General features: G+C 44.5%; 1 protein-coding gene across 4 annotated transcripts in view; it reads left to right on the top strand.

Annotated features, from left to right (window-relative positions):
* ebf1a (EBF transcription factor 1a) overlaps positions 1 to 11,972 on the top strand; it is a 55,448-nt gene extending 43,476 nt beyond the window's left edge. The window contains exons 12-17 of one of the 4 annotated variants that reach the window (XM_071457718.1): positions 2,649 to 2,714; positions 3,347 to 3,509; positions 4,706 to 4,885; positions 7,190 to 7,387; positions 7,651 to 7,719; positions 8,979 to 11,972. In XM_071457718.1, the coding sequence (XP_071313819.1) occupies positions 2,649 to 2,714; positions 3,347 to 3,509; positions 4,706 to 4,885; positions 7,190 to 7,387; positions 7,651 to 7,718 (675 nt within the window). In that variant the 3' untranslated portion in view covers position 7,719; positions 8,979 to 11,972. The other 3 variants (XM_071457719.1, XM_071457720.1, XM_071457721.1) reach the window with 3 other exon arrangements.
* The last annotated feature ends 5,309 nt before the right edge of the window (positions 11,973 to 17,281 follow it).

The following is a 17,281-nucleotide window of genomic DNA, read 5'->3' as shown; positions in this document are numbered from 1 at the left end:
GAAATCACTTGTCCTCTCCGCGTGTCATGTCTGGTGGATACAAGACTTGTCCTGGTGAGTTCTGGTCTTTAGCCTATCAACCCCCTGTATCTCTTTAAATATCTTCGTATCCATCCATCTCTTCTCTCCTCCTCTTCCTCCCTCGCTCGGTGGTGTCTCTTTCTCTTCTAAATGAACAGTGGTAGCTGGCAGGCCCGGTTGTTCATTTCAGCTGTATTGATTTGTGCCTTTATTGAGGTAATAACAGTTTGTTGACCACACTTCTCTCAACTGTTGGCCTCAATCATTACAGAGAGAGGGGCAGGAGAGGGGTACACACTGGCAACTTCTTGAGTAACAAATGTCTTTTCACGGCTAGCTTAGCAAAGCCTCTTTGTAGCTGTTCTTCAGTCAATTTTTCATGGAGATCGAATTGATTGGGAATATAACGTATTCCGTTCTAGTGGCACCTTTTGCAAGGGGATTCTTAATGAACTCTCGCATCCATACACACTAGACAGGAAACAAGCAGGATATCTGCCAATGCCTGTTCTATCTCTGTATGTTGTGGTAATGATCCAGTGTCCAGCTGACAACAGCCCCCATACGGTGTTGTGGCTGATAGTCAGGCAGTCATAGTGAGGAGGCACAGCCAGACTGCCGTGTGTTTAGCTAAGGCTGTAGTGTAGCTGGGGGTCTGGGGCCGGCTAATGAGTGACCGCCCTGCCAGACGAGGCCAGGCTCTGCTCTGGATCAGGTTCCCCTTCCTGTTGACGTCTCTGTGGGCCTGACTTTACGGGAAGAGACCCTGCGCCCAGGAAATGGTCTCCCCTTACAGCATCAGAGCTAGGGAGGCAGCACGGCGCTAACCACATTTATCTGTTTATCAGAACGACTCTGGAGCGCTGCCTAATCGTGTTTAGCTACTGGACAGATCCCTTTGCTAACGAGAGACTGATAGGTACAGACAGGGCACAGGACCACAAGAGAGTGATTAATAGAGAGAAAGAGGAAAGAGAAGAAGAAGAGGGAGACGAGAGAAAGTAGTTTGGAGGCGCAGGTGAAGAGGAAAGAGATTAGAAGAGGAGATGCACAGACAGTAAGGAGCATAGGCCCTGAGGAGAATGAACTGAAGGGCTATGAGACTCATGGCTGCTCAGACAGAGGCAAAAAAAAAAAGAAATTTAGATGAAGTGATGTGTCCTCCCTGAACACCGTTACACTCCAGCTGTGGATCTGTTTGTGTCCTAATGCCTCACACTTCCCTCATTTCCCCCTCCTCCCCCCCCCTCTTCCACCTCCTTCTCCTCTCCCTCCCTCTCCCTTCATCCATCCATCCATCTATCTAGCAATCCCTGGGAGGCACAGGGCGTCGAGGAAAAGCAGAGAGAAGGAAGCGAGGAGCGGAGCATACATACTAAAGAACCACTTACCTACCTAGGGCCTCTACATCTCTCAATCACCACGAGCAGGCCTCCTCTCTGGTCTCCCCTCTTTCCATCCCCCCCTCCCTGCCTTTGCCTCCCTCTCTGCTTCCCCCAGATAGTGCTAGTAATGGGAGGTTAACACAGAGGCAGCGCTCCCATTATTGAGTGAATTTAGCACCTCGGACAGCGCTCTACAATCTTTATTGCTTTGCTGACCCTCTCGTCATGTCCTGGGCGTGCTCGACAGCCTCCACATGTGCGTGGCTGCGTGTGCGGTTGTGTGTGTGTGTGTGTGCGAGTGTGTGTGATATGAGGTCTGATTGAAAGGCGGTGTGTCACGGAACAGAGAGCACACATGCTCCAGGGCTTGTTCACAGCGAGGGATACACTCAGGAGGGTATAACGCACAGCGTGTGTGTGGAAGAGAAGGAGGGAGAGAAAGAAACGAGGGGAAGGTTGGAGGGGAGGGGGCTGCAATTTTCTGGTTGTCGCGCCTCCAGCATATATCCTCGGCCCGGCACATTAACTTTTAAAAAGGGTTTCGTAGGGCTGTAGGTGTCTACATCACACACGCACATATAACGACTGCCTGGAGTCACACACTCATACACTCAGAGAGGAAAGAGAATAGAGATGGAGAGAGGAGAGAGAGGAGGGTAAGCAATAGAAAATGAGCGCGGAGAAACAGCAACACCACGTTAGGATAAATGTTTGATGTGGGGAATTCCACTTGGCGGTCTTCATCTGAGCAATGATGTTCTACATTTATCACACAAAGTGAATGCAGGACTATTCACTTGGATCATTACCAGGGTTAATACAGGGCAGGAGACGGGTGTGTCCCAGCTGACGAGGGGAGTTGTATAGCCGTCAACCTGATGATATGTTGTGTTAAATGAGATTGATGCGTGATCATGTGCAGTAGATTCATGATCCAGCGCTGACAGTAGGGAGGAGAAGATGTAGAAGATGGTTGACTGATAGAGAGATATAGGCTCATGTTTTATTCACAGATAACGGTATCTTCCCCCTGCTCTCCCAAACTGCCCAGCTGGTAACAAAGTGCCGGGACAGGCCCATTTCTCTTCTGCTCTCTTCCTCTGCCTGCCTCTTTCCCCTCTTGCACTCGCTGTTCTGCATTCACAGCATAATGCAAGAAGTGAAATGTAATAAAAGTGACTGAACTCTTTGAGCTGTCACACCGATGATCAATCCCCTTTGTCTTTCTGTGCTTGATTGTAGGAGGTAATTTTAAAGAGAGCAGCAGACCTGGTAGAGGCCTTGTACGGGATGCCTCACAATAACCAGGTAAATGCGCACACACACACACAAAAAAAACCCCACACACACTCAGAAGCATGTACACAAACATCAATATCTTTTCTTAGATAGAATTATGTCTGTGGTTAGGACCACTGGCAGCATCAAAGGCGGTGTCTCCGCTGGCCCCACAGCACCCTGCTGTGTTCACGCAAGATCTGGGACCCTGAAAGACACACATGGGAATATGTGAATACCATCTTTCATCAGCTCATATGCTGAGGAGGAAGGGAGGAGAATTACAGTGAAAACTAAAAATAGAGGGAGGAGAGGAGAACAGGAAGAGGCAGATGAAGGGGAGAGGTAGGATTATAGCACTGGACTCTGGAGGAGGAGGAGGAGGAGAATGGAAGCAGGGAGGACGAGAGGAAGAGGCAAGCTAAAGATTTGATGAGTCTGTTAATGAGCCTTTCTTCCATTTACTGGAACCAATCCCACCACTCCCTGTGACCACTGATAAAAACCACTCAGCCTGCTAGGTTTTACATGCGCAATATCTCGAGTGGAGATCTAGCATTCTTGTGAGAGCATAAAGCCTCCATCAAGGGTATATTTTCTCTTCTCTTCTCTTCTGCGTCTGTTGCTGACCACAGCTCTTTTTTTTTATCCCTCATTGTCAGGAGATGATTCTGAAACGAGCAGCAGATATCGCAGAGGCCCTGTACACAACAGTGCCACGAGGGCACAACCAGCTAGCCAGTCTTGGCAGCGGCTCCGTCCATGCTGGCATGATGGCCGTAAACTCCTTCACCGGGTCAGAGGTGGTGCAAACGGCCAATCAGGGTGAGCAAACCCAGGAGGAAACAGTCAAAGTCTATCATCAGGGGAAATGTGGTGGTGATTTATTTGTTTTTTTCTTTTCAGGATGGATTGTAAAGATGAGTAGTGCGATAGGGAAATTTTATTTTTCATGTGGGAAATTCAGAGAGGGTGATTTAAGAGCACGGAGCAAAGAAGGAAGATTCTGAAAAAGCAGGGCGGGAGGAGGAGGGGAGGTGGCAGAGAGAAACAGGGAAAACTTGAGAGGAGGAAAGAACGAAGACGAGAGAGTGAAGAATGGAGAAAAAGAGAGCCATGGATGGAGTACGATGGAGAAATATGAGTGGGTCCTAGGGGTGTGTATATTAGACTGGGGTCGGCCCCTGTCTGACAGAGAGAGATGTGGGTGCAGTCAGTGGTGATTCATCACATGTATCAGGGGAAGGAGAAGAGAGAGGATGGACCAGCCTCTGGACGTGTCTCAATACTTCCAATGAGCTTCCTCCCCTTTTCCTCTGTCTTTCATCTTCATCTGGAAATATCCTCAGATATGAAGAAAACAACAGATATCAGCTGCTTCATTTCTGGCCTACTGTTCTCCAACTCAGAGCAGATGAGAACAGGGAATTGGTGGTGCCTAATTCTAGAAGAGTAGGCCACTACCGTATTGAAGTGCAGCCCTTATTGCACCAGAAAGTAGAAATTCCTGATGTTCAATTCCAGCTGTTTTTTTTTTTTTCCTCCAGTGTCAGCATGTTGGACCTGAGATGTATTTTTATAGTCGTCTTTCTATTGCGTCCTCCTTCTGTTCACTGCCCCTGTAAAGCATAAAGGAGAGAAAGGTCCTGTCAGAAATACTGGCTTCATTCTTTATAAATTACAAGAGAGCTGCAGAGGCCTTTTAGTCTTAATTGCCTTATCAATATATCTAATTTTGGAGAGGAGCCAGTAAGGCCTCTTTTTTAAGGAGCTGGATTGTGGCTTGTTCCCTCTCATATCATTCTTCCTCTGCTCTGTTCATTCTTTCTCACTCTGCCATATGCTGTCTAAGATTTTTCAAAAATTTCTCTTGGCTGATATTGCTATGTCCATTAGCCATGTAAGGAAAAGAGTATTTGGCAGTGCTGCATGTAGGCTTTCTTGTTTTGTTTTGTCTGCCATCTGCTATATCCCTAACACCTATTCTCTCTCCGTCTCTCCCTCTCTTTCCCCGTCCATAGGTTTCAGTAGGAGTACAAGCAGTGTGTCCCCTCATGGTTATGTCCCCAGCTCCACTCCTCAGCAGAGTAGCTACAGCTCTGTCTCCACTAGCATGAATGGCTACGCTAACTCTGGCATGGCAACCTTGGGCACTTCGCCCAACTTCCTCAATGGATCTGCAGGCAACTCGCCCTATGCTAGTGAGTAAATACACCACATCCGAGATCCGAAACCAGGAGGGGATGACAAAATAAAGGCAGGGCAGGCAGAAAAGATTGAATCGGAGCCTTTTGAACATAAAAGAATAAGTCTCTGACAGGAATTGAGAAAGGGAGGTATAAACAAGAAGTGACACACAAGAGAGAAAGTCTTTCAGTTCAGCTGGCTCATCTGTTTCTTTAAGAACAGAGTCAAACGCAAATCCCCACTTTATTGGCCAGGGGAGCAGACCGACTAGCACCCCCTTGACACACACACACACACACACATATACACACCACCACCTCTGCTCATACACACGCACATTCACCCTCTACATTAAAGACCCTTGATTAAATCAATAAACTAATTGCTAGAGAAGCAATTCCATTTCAGCTCTTTGATTCCTGGGTGTTAACAAGTATTTTAACAGGCTCATCGGCCCCACACAGACACTTTCAATCAATGGCCCCTCGGCCTGCCTTTGTAGGTCCAATTTTCATTAATTGATTAGTTAGGCCCCTTCATAAATGGATTATGACTTTATTGCGAGGATTTGTCAGGAAGAGCCATAAAAGCTAAGTGTTGGATAATAACAACAATAAAGGCAGAAGCAGATATCAGAGGGCAGGTGAAATACGACTCGGCTGATTGTAAAATCACTGAAGGGGAAAATGCTCTTAGTGTATTAGCAGACAAAAGACAAACCCAGGAGAAGTGGATGGATGGGATGATCTCAGAAGGAGACAGGGTGTTGGTTGTGACGATAACCTTCTGGTCATTTTTGTCTGTACACGAGTCTCATGAGTGTGACTTACAGTAGGTGGTAATTTGCAGTGAGAGTAAATCCATTTAACAGCCTTCATTTCACAAAATGTAAGTTAAGCTCCTTTCAAAATGCAGTTGTGCTGTGAAACCTTCACAGACTCTAATCCAGAGCTCAAGAAATTATCTGAAATTGAAGTTGAGAATTTCACAGATTCAAAGCTCCAAGTCCTGGTCACACCAGCATTTAAAAAAATAGTAAAAACAGTAAAAGTTAGAGCCCCAGTCTATTCCAGTGGAATTATGGTGATAATGAAAGTTCAACTTTGGTTAACTCAAAGACACAAAATTGCGCCAATAGCGAGCAGCCTTGACAGTGCTGCTGGAGATTCCTAAATGGAGGAAGCTATTGTAGCTTATTAGCATAGAGTCACCATCCAGTTTCATTCAACCCTTCTGTCTGCGTATAAACTTCCCGACAACAATGACATAATTTCCAGACAGTTATGAGATGAGTTGATTGTACAGTCTTACTGTCCCATTGGTAATGATGCTATTGAGCGTTTTTTTTCTCTAAGTGATGCAGTTAGCAAGCCCGTTGGCATCGAGATTTCTTTACCTCTTCGAAGAAATTCTGCATTGAATTAAATGTGATAAAATCCAGAAAATAAAATGTAAGTGGTGAGGAAACAGCTCAGTTCAGAGAAAATAAAGAGAAGCTCACATATAGCTGTTGTTATTGACTAGAGCTAAAATGTTAGCAGTTCACCAACTAACCTATCCATGTGAGCAGCCCCTACATCACTGTCAGCTTTTACAACCAAATATTTTGTGAATATTTTGTGGATAATTTTGGCTGTACCACTTTCCGGTGTGGCTAAGCCTTTAGCCTTCATATTATTACACAGATTACAAGGTTGGACATATGACAAACAACTGACAAACCAATGTTTAAGATGATGGCAATACCATTGCAAACAAGCAGCGAAGAAATGCGATTTCTATCAAGCAGCCCATTTGTTGTATTTATTGGAACCACTGGCTCTGGCTGTTGAATGAAATCTCTTGCATGGTTATCTGTGATAAAGCAGATGTGGTTTGTTTGTAAATTGCACTGGAAACAAATTATGGGTAGAGCACCCCAAGTTTGTGAGATGTTTATAAAGTTGTTGCAACCCTTGAGCAGAGGATGAGTCATCAAAACAGACTGATCAGGGCAAGAAAATGCTTCGAGCTGTTTTCAGTGCCAACTAAACACATTTTTGTCTTAGCTATGGAATATCTTATTGCCAGGTGATTACTTACCAACTTTAAAAAAAAGTCTCAGCCAGCTGATCTGAGTCCAAAATATTATCCCTCCTGCCATCGTCCATTGACCAGTCCCTTTCTGTTCGTCCCGTCTGCCTGTCCTCTGCCCACGGTCTTCTCTCTAACCCCGTCTCTCCCCCTTTCGTCTTCATCTTTCCTCCCTTCTCCCCTGATGCACTCCCCATGACCCCCTTAACCCCCACCCTACTTCCTACCCATCTCTCTCCTCTCAGTCGTCCCATCAAGCCCCACCATGGCCTCGTCGACCAGCCTCCCCTCCAATTGCAGCAGCTCCTCCGGCATCTTCTCCTTCTCTCCAGCCAACATGGTGTCTGCCGCCGTCAAGCAGAAGAGCGCCTTTGCCCCTGTCGTTCGACCACAGAACTCCCCTCCGCCCACGTGCACCAGCACAAATGCCAACAGCCTGCAAGGCAAGTCACTGAACAAGTAGCCACCTGGCATTATTTACATACTATCCAATGAATTTGTGAAAGATTACAGTAGCTAAAAGTATATTTACTCAGAAACATTCATCGTCAAGCTTTAATCCTGCTCTTCTTCACCTCCTTATGGTAACAATTTCTCACTTTTGCTCCCACTTCTTCCTCCGATCTTCCTTTTCTACCTCCTCTTCACTCCCTGTTTTTCCTTTCTTTACCCTCCTTGAACCCTCCACTCTCCTTCCTCACTGTAGATCAGTCTTTTGTGGACTCTAGCAAGTACTCATCAGCCAGCTCTCTGCAGGGCCTGGCCTTCTCCTGAAGTACGTTAGCCCTCTCTTTCGTCTTCTCTTTTTCTCTGTTTTCTTTCCACTCCACTGTCCCACCACTCATTTGCGAGCACCAGCTCATCCTGCCCTACCCTTCCTTCTCTTTTCTGTTTTTATTTGTCACTCTTGACTTGTCAGAGAGACGGCATGCCACACCATATGTGTTCCATTTCCTGTTTTCGCTTCCTGCTTCCTGCCTGTGCTCCAGTGGGTGTCTCTGTAAAGACGTGGTGGTGGTGGCTGTGGGGTAGGGGAGCGTGGGGGTGTTTTGCCAACGAGGGTCATTCTGTTCTCCCATTTCCATCGAATGCAGCGCGGGGTCTGTTCGTCTGGGCAGGATGTTGTATGGTGTTGAGATCCTGAGAGGGAGAAATGATGGATGGGAATCTTTATCAGAGCCCCAAGCTAAGCACTTCCTCACTTCCTCTGTCGGCGTTGATGAGCGCTGACCACGGTGACCCAGGGGCTGGTCACCACTGTGCGCTGATCACACTGACGCACACACAGTACACATGCACACACACACACATACACACACACCATTCTGTTAATCCCAACAAGCCGGAGACACTTAGGAAATAACCAGGGAATTAGTGGATTGAAGAGGGAGGGGAATCAATAGAGAGCCAATATGTTATATGAAAAATTCCTCCCTGTGATGGCTTCTCTGTAAAATGGGGGGAAGGGAAAGGGGTGAGGGGGAGGTGGGAGTGAAGAGGTGAGGATAGGAGCTAGTGGCAAGGCAGGGCATGATATAAGAAGGTAAAAAAATGTGAATGACGCTCCCCGTGAAAGGCTCATGGATTCCATCTCCAAGTGACGGGTGTAATTTCATCACCTCTGTCATCCCACGTCACTGTGTATTCTCTCTCTCATGTCTGAATTATGCTCCATGATGCACAATGGGCTTCACAAAGTAACTGTTAACAAATAACAGTGGCAGCTCTTGCATGAAGCTATTCAGAAAACCTGCGAAAAGTTGAATGATGTTGTCGGTGCGCGCCAAGTTCGCGGCGCAGCAGGGGAAAATGTTTTGATTTTGGGGCCTCGGAATGAAGAGATAATGAGGGAGAGTCGTCTTTGTTCGCCAGATGCTGGAGCACATTTCTGGTATGTGACTGTTGTGATGACAGATGAAATCCAGCAATCACATGACTGACCGTTCTCTCTTTTTTCTTTCTTTCTTTCTCTACCCCCACTCCCCAATCTCCCATTTCTCTCCCTCATCCTCCCCCTCTTTTCCCACAAAGCAGCGATTCCTGGGATGATCGTTCCACCCATGTAGAGGATCTGGGATAGCTGGAGATTTGGGAATGCTGAGAGGAAAAGACACAGTAACAGAGTCTGGCGAGTCTCTGTTATGCTCCGGAGCTGAACTGAAGGAAGTCAAGATAAGACGCAGGACTCTGTTAAACTCAGGCCTTTCCATTGGGATTTCATCTGAAGGGATAGGGGAGGAGAAAAAAAAGGGACAATACGAACCTTTGTGATGTTATTTCCCTCTTGGTTGAATTAGTGTAGCTTCTCTGACACCGCGTTGGATGGAGTGTATAGAGACTGATAGTTTGCCCACAGTGTGACACTGACCTCATGAAAAGAGCATTTATTTATCTTTATGTTTATGCCTGTAAGTTTGGGTTTGATTACTGGAGGCCCCACGTCATCTTGCAATCCATAACTAGCACAGACAACAGTGAAGTGTTGGTTTGGCCATGAAGTTTACGTAACCTCTGTCACAATAGAAGATGCTTTCCTTAGCTCAGCCGGCTTACAAAAACCACATAGCAACACACTGGCCAAATGGAACTAAGGTCAACAACACAAAACAGCAAAGAAATACACAAAAGAACAAAATAAACCCCTTAATTTTGCTGCTAATTATCCCATAGAACTAAAAATGGTGTATCAAAATCGCCCTGTGCTATATCCAACATCAAAATCATGCCTTTCTCTCTTTTCTTTTCATTTTTGTTTGGTTTGTTTGTTTGAATTTTGATAAAACTGTGAGGATTGAGCTGTTTGCAATATGCTTTTCTGCTTGTCATGTGAAGAAAAGGTGATGATTTAGCCAAAATTGACATTTTGTCGGAGATTTTAGTGAAGACTTGAAAAGCCAGAGGATGTGTGCGTCCAGCCAGCACTGTACTGAAGGAGTCTAGCAAATATCAGATTAGAATAAATGCGTGATATATGTGATATATTTTTGTATATAAAAAAATGTTGAATTTTTCATTTGACATTTCTTTTCTTTTTGCAATAGCTATAGTTTGAAATGTAAACATTAAATGTCTTAAGGCAGCTTCTCAGTACAGAAGATAGATTTACTGTGTGTTGTCAATATCTCATCTGCTAAACATGAGAAACATGGATTTGGATACAAAATGGGGATTCCTGTAAAATATCCTATAAATAATGTATTTATCCCTTGTATTTGTACATTGCCTCTCACCCCCATTTAGTTGTGTTGTGTAAGTTTAATACAGTAAGTGAACATATTTCACAGTGTTTTGTTTCATTATCTACTGTTGTCTCTCACTATTTAAATGTGACTTTTTTATCTTTTTTTTGTTTGTTTTGTATGTTGATTGTTTTGCATTGGTATACCATGCTTTCATTTGTTGATTCAAAACATGCCATTGTCTATTTTTGTATGATTTGTAAGTTAATAAAAAAAAATTCAGTTTTTTTCCTTATGAAAACGTTTATTGTATGGCAAAAAAGTAGCATCTTATTCAGAGTATTTGGTTGAAGTAGATTTTTTAAGAATATATACACACATTAATATATACTGTAAATCTATATCTTTTTTGTTTGAACTCTTTGAGGCTTTCAGATTGATACTGTTCTTGAACTGATAATATGCATGGGTTCTTCTCTTGAGTGACACTTTCTTTTTTTTGTGTGTGTGGAAACCAAGAGAACTAAGAAATTGCTCTGTGTTTTTCTTTCTTTGTGTTCCTCCTTTTTCCCCCTCTGTTCTTTCTTTTCCTATGTTATTTATGCCTGCTTACATACTGTATCTATATACTCTTTCTTTTTTTCTGTCACTGTAATCTTTACCAGCAGTCTAGATGCCTTAACAATGCAAACCCATTCTTCATTCAATCACGTGTACAGTTTTCTACCCTCACCACAATTGTCTATTGCCACAGAGGAATTCATGGGAACTTGGGGACAAAGCACAAACCCACTCTGGTGGTGAAGCCAGACTAGAATACAAAGAGCCATAATTCAACAATCACACACACCCCCATGTACTATAATACTACAGCAATGGCATGCTTTGAAGGACAGTCGACGCTGAGAGGCCTGTCTCAGCTGTGCTCATTGCACTTTAGTGTTCGCAGAAACACTTTGTCTTTTTTTGTAGCGATTATGTAGCTTTTTCTTTTTTTTTTTTTTTGATTAATGAAATCATTTCAACAGCATGATGGTAATATTTCTCATTAACCACAGGATCATAACGGTATGACAACACAGAGCTGTTTTAATTGTAGTACAAAGGGGCGCACAGTGAAGACAAGCACTGTCACAGCACAATTTTAATCTCACACATGGAGTCATAGGCCTGACTTCAGTATCTGACAGTCGATCCCCCAGTCCTCTCCCTGTATTTGCCTTCGGACAATACAGCTTCATTACAAGCCAAACAGAACAAGAAGAAGTGAGGGAGCATGAAAGGGCGCTCCTTAGCCCCTCAGCCATTTCTGTAGTCTTTTCTTTGTGTCTGCCGTGTGTCTTCAAGCTGTTGCTGGACAGAGAATAGGGCTTTTCTCTCTGCTTTTCTTTTCTAGAGCCTGGTTTTGTTAAGTGGATAGAAAGGACCGTTTTAACAGAGGCGCCTGCTGACAGACGAGTGTTTTTCAGGCACTTGTGTGCCTGTGCTGGTCTGGGCCAGGGCGGGAGGGGCCGCACCATATCTGTTTCAAATGAACTACAGAGGTCTGTTGTCATACAATGGCTTCTTTGTAAGCAAAGTTCCATCCTGATTATAAATATTGGTAATGGGTGACAAAGTTTTGTATTTAGGTAACAAACAACAAAAAAAAAAAAGATGCAAACCAAATAGCTGGTGTCTATTTTTTCCTCTGTTTTGTCTTTGACTGCGAATACACTGAACAGCTCTATGATATAAGGGAAGAAAAAAATTCTACTGTATAGATTGTTATTGTTTTTGATGAAAATTGAGCTGTAAGATAACTTTTGGACTCTCACAATGTTGAATTAAAGTTACCTCTTGTCTGTGACTTATGTTGTCATTTTGTTATTTTGAAATGTGCCACATGTCTGATTTCAGTCATGCGATCAACAGATGTAAAATGAGATGCAGTGGCTTCAGAAAGTATGCAGACCCCTTCACTTTTTCTACACTTTATTGTGTTATAGATGCAAATTGAAATGAATATATGTGACATTTTTGCCCTATGGGCTACATTCAAAAACCAATGATTACAAAGTGAAAAAAATATCACATTTACACAAATATTCAGACACTCTGCCGTGACACTCCTAACTGTGGTCAGATGCATCCTGTTTGCTTTTATTTTCCTTTAGATGTGTCTAGAACTTAACTGGAGTCTGTGGCAAACTGAAGTGATCGGACATAGTTTAGAAAGGCACATACATGTGTTTATAAGGTCCCACAGTTCACGCTGAATGTCAGGATGAAAGCCTGAAGTTCAAGGAACTCTCTGTGATAAAACTGTGGCAAGGCATAGCTCGGGGCAAGGGTATAAAACCATTTCTAAAGCTTTGAATGCTCCCAGGAGCACAGTGACCTCATTAGTTGTGAAATGGAAGAAGTTTGAAAGCACCAGGACTCTTCCTTGAGTGGACTGTCCAGCCGAACTGAGTAAACGGCCAAGAAGGGTCTTGGTCAGTGCGGTGACAAAGAACTGTGGGAGCAACTTCAAACACTTGTCTGGTGAACACCAGACCCTGCTCATCACCTGCTCCTATGGTGACGCATGGTGGTGGCAGCATCATGCTATGGGGGTAGTTCTCAGCAGCAGGGACGGGAGACTGGTCAGAATTGAGGGAAGAATGAAAGCAGCCAAATACAGAGTGGTCCCTGAAGAAAATCTGCTCCAGAGTACACATGACCTGGTACTGGAGCGCTGGTTCACCTTTCAGCAGTGACCCGAAGCACACAGCCAACACAACACTGGAGTGGTTTCAGGACACATCTGACTGTGCTTGAGTGGTCCAGACCTAAACCCCATCGAACACTTGTGGAGAGACCTGAAGATGCCACTTCACAGACAAGATGACGGAGCTTGAGATGATCTGCCAGGAAGAATGGCAGATCCAGGTGTGCAGAGCTTGTAGAGACGCAACCAATTTGTCATGAAGCTTCACTGAGTGTAGATTCATGGGCAAAAATGTCAATTATATCCATTTAAAATTAAATCTACAACACAATGAAATGTGCAACAGTGAATATTTTATGTCACTGCTGTACTTTAAACCCATGGAGCACCGGTGAGGATGGCTTTGTGTATTTATTCTCTTGCTCGACTGAAAATGTCATCACCAAATAGCTGACAGGCGGTTGACTAAGAATAGAGGAGGACTGGCAACGACTAATTCCACAGGTCAGAAACAGGCCTGCATCCCCTCCCCCCTTCTAGGCTCCTTGCTCTAATGAATCTAATTCATTAATGCATTACTGATGGCATGGTGAACATGGTTAGCCTGACAAGTTTCCTCCTAAACATATTAGTTAATGATGATTCCAAGGTTATTAATTGCAAACGCACCAGCCCACCATAATTGAGTCATCATTTGCATACCCGGTCATCAGCAGAAAATTAATTTCTTTTTTATTTTTTGCATATCTAATTTAAGGGGCTGCGATTGGATTAGCTTGTGAAAATAGCGGATCCCAGGATTCTGCTGACCTCAAACTGTTCCAGGGTCTCCACGGTAACTGGAGGCTTCCGTAACGCCAAGGGGGAAGAGCTAGATGACCTGGAAGTACTGATGAAATAAGGACTTGTAAACACGGTGTGTGCTTGTGTGTGTTTGCCTCCTTAATTGCCCAAAGCTTCACAACTGCACAGGGCTTTTTTTTTCTCCCATACATCTAATAACAGAGTTGATAGTTTGCTGACAAACAGTAAAGTGGGTTGTAGTGTACACGATTTAGCAGTAAGAGGTGGGATATTGAATTATGGAGGTTACACACTCAGTGCTCGGGAAAATGAGTCCTGGAGCCTAATGTTTTTGATTAGCGAGCCGAGCACCACTGCTGTGTTGTACTGCACAGCTCCAGGGATTCGGCTACCCCAAATGCAGCTTGCAGTGCAACACACACGCATTCAAACACACATACACACACACACACACACACACACACACACACACACACTCATAAATCATAAATACACATAGACAAAAGGTGAACCCATTTTGCTCTTTATTTCCAGCTGCTTTTCAGGCCTAGATAGACTGGTCAGTGTGGGAGGAGGACAATAGGAGTGGAAGGCTGAGGGCAGCGTGGAGCCAGCGGACCTCAACCCTCTGGAGATATAACATTAAAGACGCTATTTCTGGAGAACTACTCCTCTGGATACAGACGGGAGTGCCTTCACACATCAATAGAGGTGCTGTTCAGGAGCTTCTGTGCTACTAGTATCCTAATGAAATATATTAATGCACATATTCCTTGCTCTCCTTCTCCTCTTTCTCATTCTCCTCCCTGCATGGACACATGAAGGGAGGAAGAGTGGAGAGGCGTATTTGAAAGAAAAACAGGAGTCCCCATGGGGATCCCGGATAAAGAAAGGAAAGGAAAGAAATAGAAAGGAGGGTGGGGTGGTGTTGGGTGGGGGGATATTCAGAATGGAGGCAGACCTAGACAGTGAGCAAAAGACAAGGAGAGGAGGAATGAATATTAATAATATTCTGTGCAGGAAAATAGTCACAATGGACATCATAGAGAGATGTAGAGAGGCAATGGGAAGCAAGTTCCTGGCCTTACTTAATGTATGTGTATTTGCAGATGCACACAAGCCGCCTTTCTACATCTGTGTATGCATGTACACGCCTGCCAGCAAGACAGAGCATATTTGAGTACAGGCGTACCTAGAATGAGTGTGCACTCACATTCAGGTTTGCGCTCTCGCTTATACGAGGGTGTGTGGTCGTTTCCCACAGTAATTATCCCGGTGACTGTGGGTGTCTGTCTATGATCTGTGTGGTACCTGTCAGAGGGAGCCCGGCAGAGCCCATGCTTTATATTCTCTGTAATTGCTGCTGCTAATTTACTGTGCGTTGGCCTAATGAGTAGGGAGGTGAGGGGCTGGGGTATGTAATGGATGTTAGAGAGATAGAGATAGAGATGGAGAGATGGATTTCACCACTGCCGGCAGAGAGAGGTAGAAGGGGAGGGGGCCGGCGAACTGTGTGTGTTGAGCAAGCATGTAGAACACTTATCTTTATTGTTCTACTAAAATGAAAAAAACAAAACAAAAGATAAGCTGTTTGCCCCTCCCATTCCTACTTTCCCTCTCTCTCCCTCTCTCTCTCTCTCTCTCTCTCTCTCCCTCTCTCCATCGTCCCCTCAGCTGATGCTACAGTGGCGACTGCAGCGAGCGCATTAGACAAGCTTTTTGTTATGTTGATTAATGATAAAAGCAAATCCATAAATAATATAGATTATTTATTCCATTTATTCACATGCTAATTAGAGCTAGAAGCAGATACCTCAGAGAGATGGCATTTTTTCATCCTCATCTGTTCCAGTGCAACCAGATAGACCAACTGACATTCAGACAGAGGCAGAGACAGTCACATATTAATGTCATTCACACTTTGAAGCACCAATGGTATCTTGTGATGGGGACACATCCACCCTTCATTTCTCCCTAATGAGGTCATGATAGAGGCCAGTGGTTTCAGCACACACACGCACACCCTCTGTTTTCATACACACACACACACACACAACCTCTCTGCACACTCTTGATGAGCGCTGGATTGACAGGGTCGTCTTTGATTGATGCACCGCGGTTCTTCCACATGTTCTACAGCTCAGTCATTTAATTATGTTTCCTAAGCATCATTAAGTACCATTATATTCTATCATATTCTAATGAGAGAGGTGGCCAGTCGCAGGACAAGCTAATTGGTGATTAATGTTGTGTATCAGTGAGAGACAACGCAAGATTGGCCATTTAATGGCACAACACTGTATTTAAGTGCTGAATATGTAAAAACACAAACAGAGGGGGGGAATTAGAGAAGCCGTGATTGAAATCAAAACAGATACTGGCTCTTAAAGGTCTAATCTCTCACTTTTTCCCTCTTGGCCTCATGCCTACCTGCTATCCTCCCCCCTTTACACACACACACTTCCTGCATTATTCTGAATTGTTCACCTCTTAGCCGCATTACACACACTTACTCAGATAATGCAGGAAGCTGTCTCTGCCGGCATAACTCTCCTGCTCCTCCAGATTAAACACTAACTCAGTATTGACGCACTGCTTCACAGGTACGTACACACATGAGAGCACGCACACACACACACACACACACATACGCAACACACAGACACAAACATCCTCATCTGGTATTGACATGGCACGCGGCTGTAGGTGTTTCCATTTAAGGTCAGTCGATTGCCTTAAGTATGTAATGTTAGGAGGGGGGTCCGTAAACATGTCAAATTAGCATTAATGAATGACCAGGCACCAGCAGGGGGAACTGTCAGGGTGCACGCCCAGGACAATACATTACCCTGAGTTATCCTAGTCTGCCCTCCTCTAACACACACACACACACACACACACACACACACTGACCGAGCAGACACGGGGTGTAAACTAGTGGGACCCATTCAGCAGTCACACACTCTGCTTTAATGGGCTGTGTGGCTGATTGGTGTCCAAGAGATGAAAAAAAAAGACCTGAAACAAGCAGGAGACACAGTGTTAGAGGATGGAAAGTTCAGGGGAAAAGGGGGAAAATTGAAAGACAGGCGGGCACAACCGGGATGATAGAAAAAAAAAGAAAATTGGAGAAAAAAAATGTATGAAAATAGATAGAGAGATAGATAGAGGACTAAGCTAGAGGGAGAGAAAACAAACTGTGGTATTTATTTTTTCTTCTCAGTGTTGAAACAGGAAAAGGACCTCTGGTTTAATAAACCATGAATCCTTTCACAGAGGGTTTGTATGTTATTCTTCAGAGAAACAGATACGTGGGGAGGGAAGGGGAGACAGAGAGAGAGAGAAGCAGGGAGCAGCGGGGGGTGGGGGGGTAAAGAGATGCTCTGCAACCATATGAATTTAGTTCTCCCTCTCACCAACGCACTCTCTCTCTCTCTCGCTCTCTCTCTCTCTCTCTCTCTCTCTCTCCTCAGCCAACTTCCAGGCTGTATGTTAGTTTTGGGTTAGAAGTGTGTGGGATGGAGGGGGGGGGGGGGTACACATCCTCTTCAGTCCAGCCTGAGAGAGAAAGAGCATAAAGAGAAGTAAAAGATATACTTTCCATCTGTAAATGATTAAAGCCTTCTCCTCTTCCTCTCAGTATCTGACAGTTTGTGAAAATG

The sequence above is a fragment of the Trachinotus anak genome, unplaced genomic scaffold (genome assembly GCF_046630095.1).
Source record: "Trachinotus anak isolate AG129_WGS33_773 ecotype Australia unplaced genomic scaffold, CSIRO_AGI_Tana_v1 ptg000021l, whole genome shotgun sequence".
NCBI classification, from domain to species: Eukaryota; Metazoa; Chordata; class Actinopteri; order Carangiformes; family Carangidae; genus Trachinotus; species Trachinotus anak.
The sequence above is the reverse complement of the archived record's forward strand: the minus strand, read 5'-3'. Positions and strand labels throughout refer to the sequence as shown.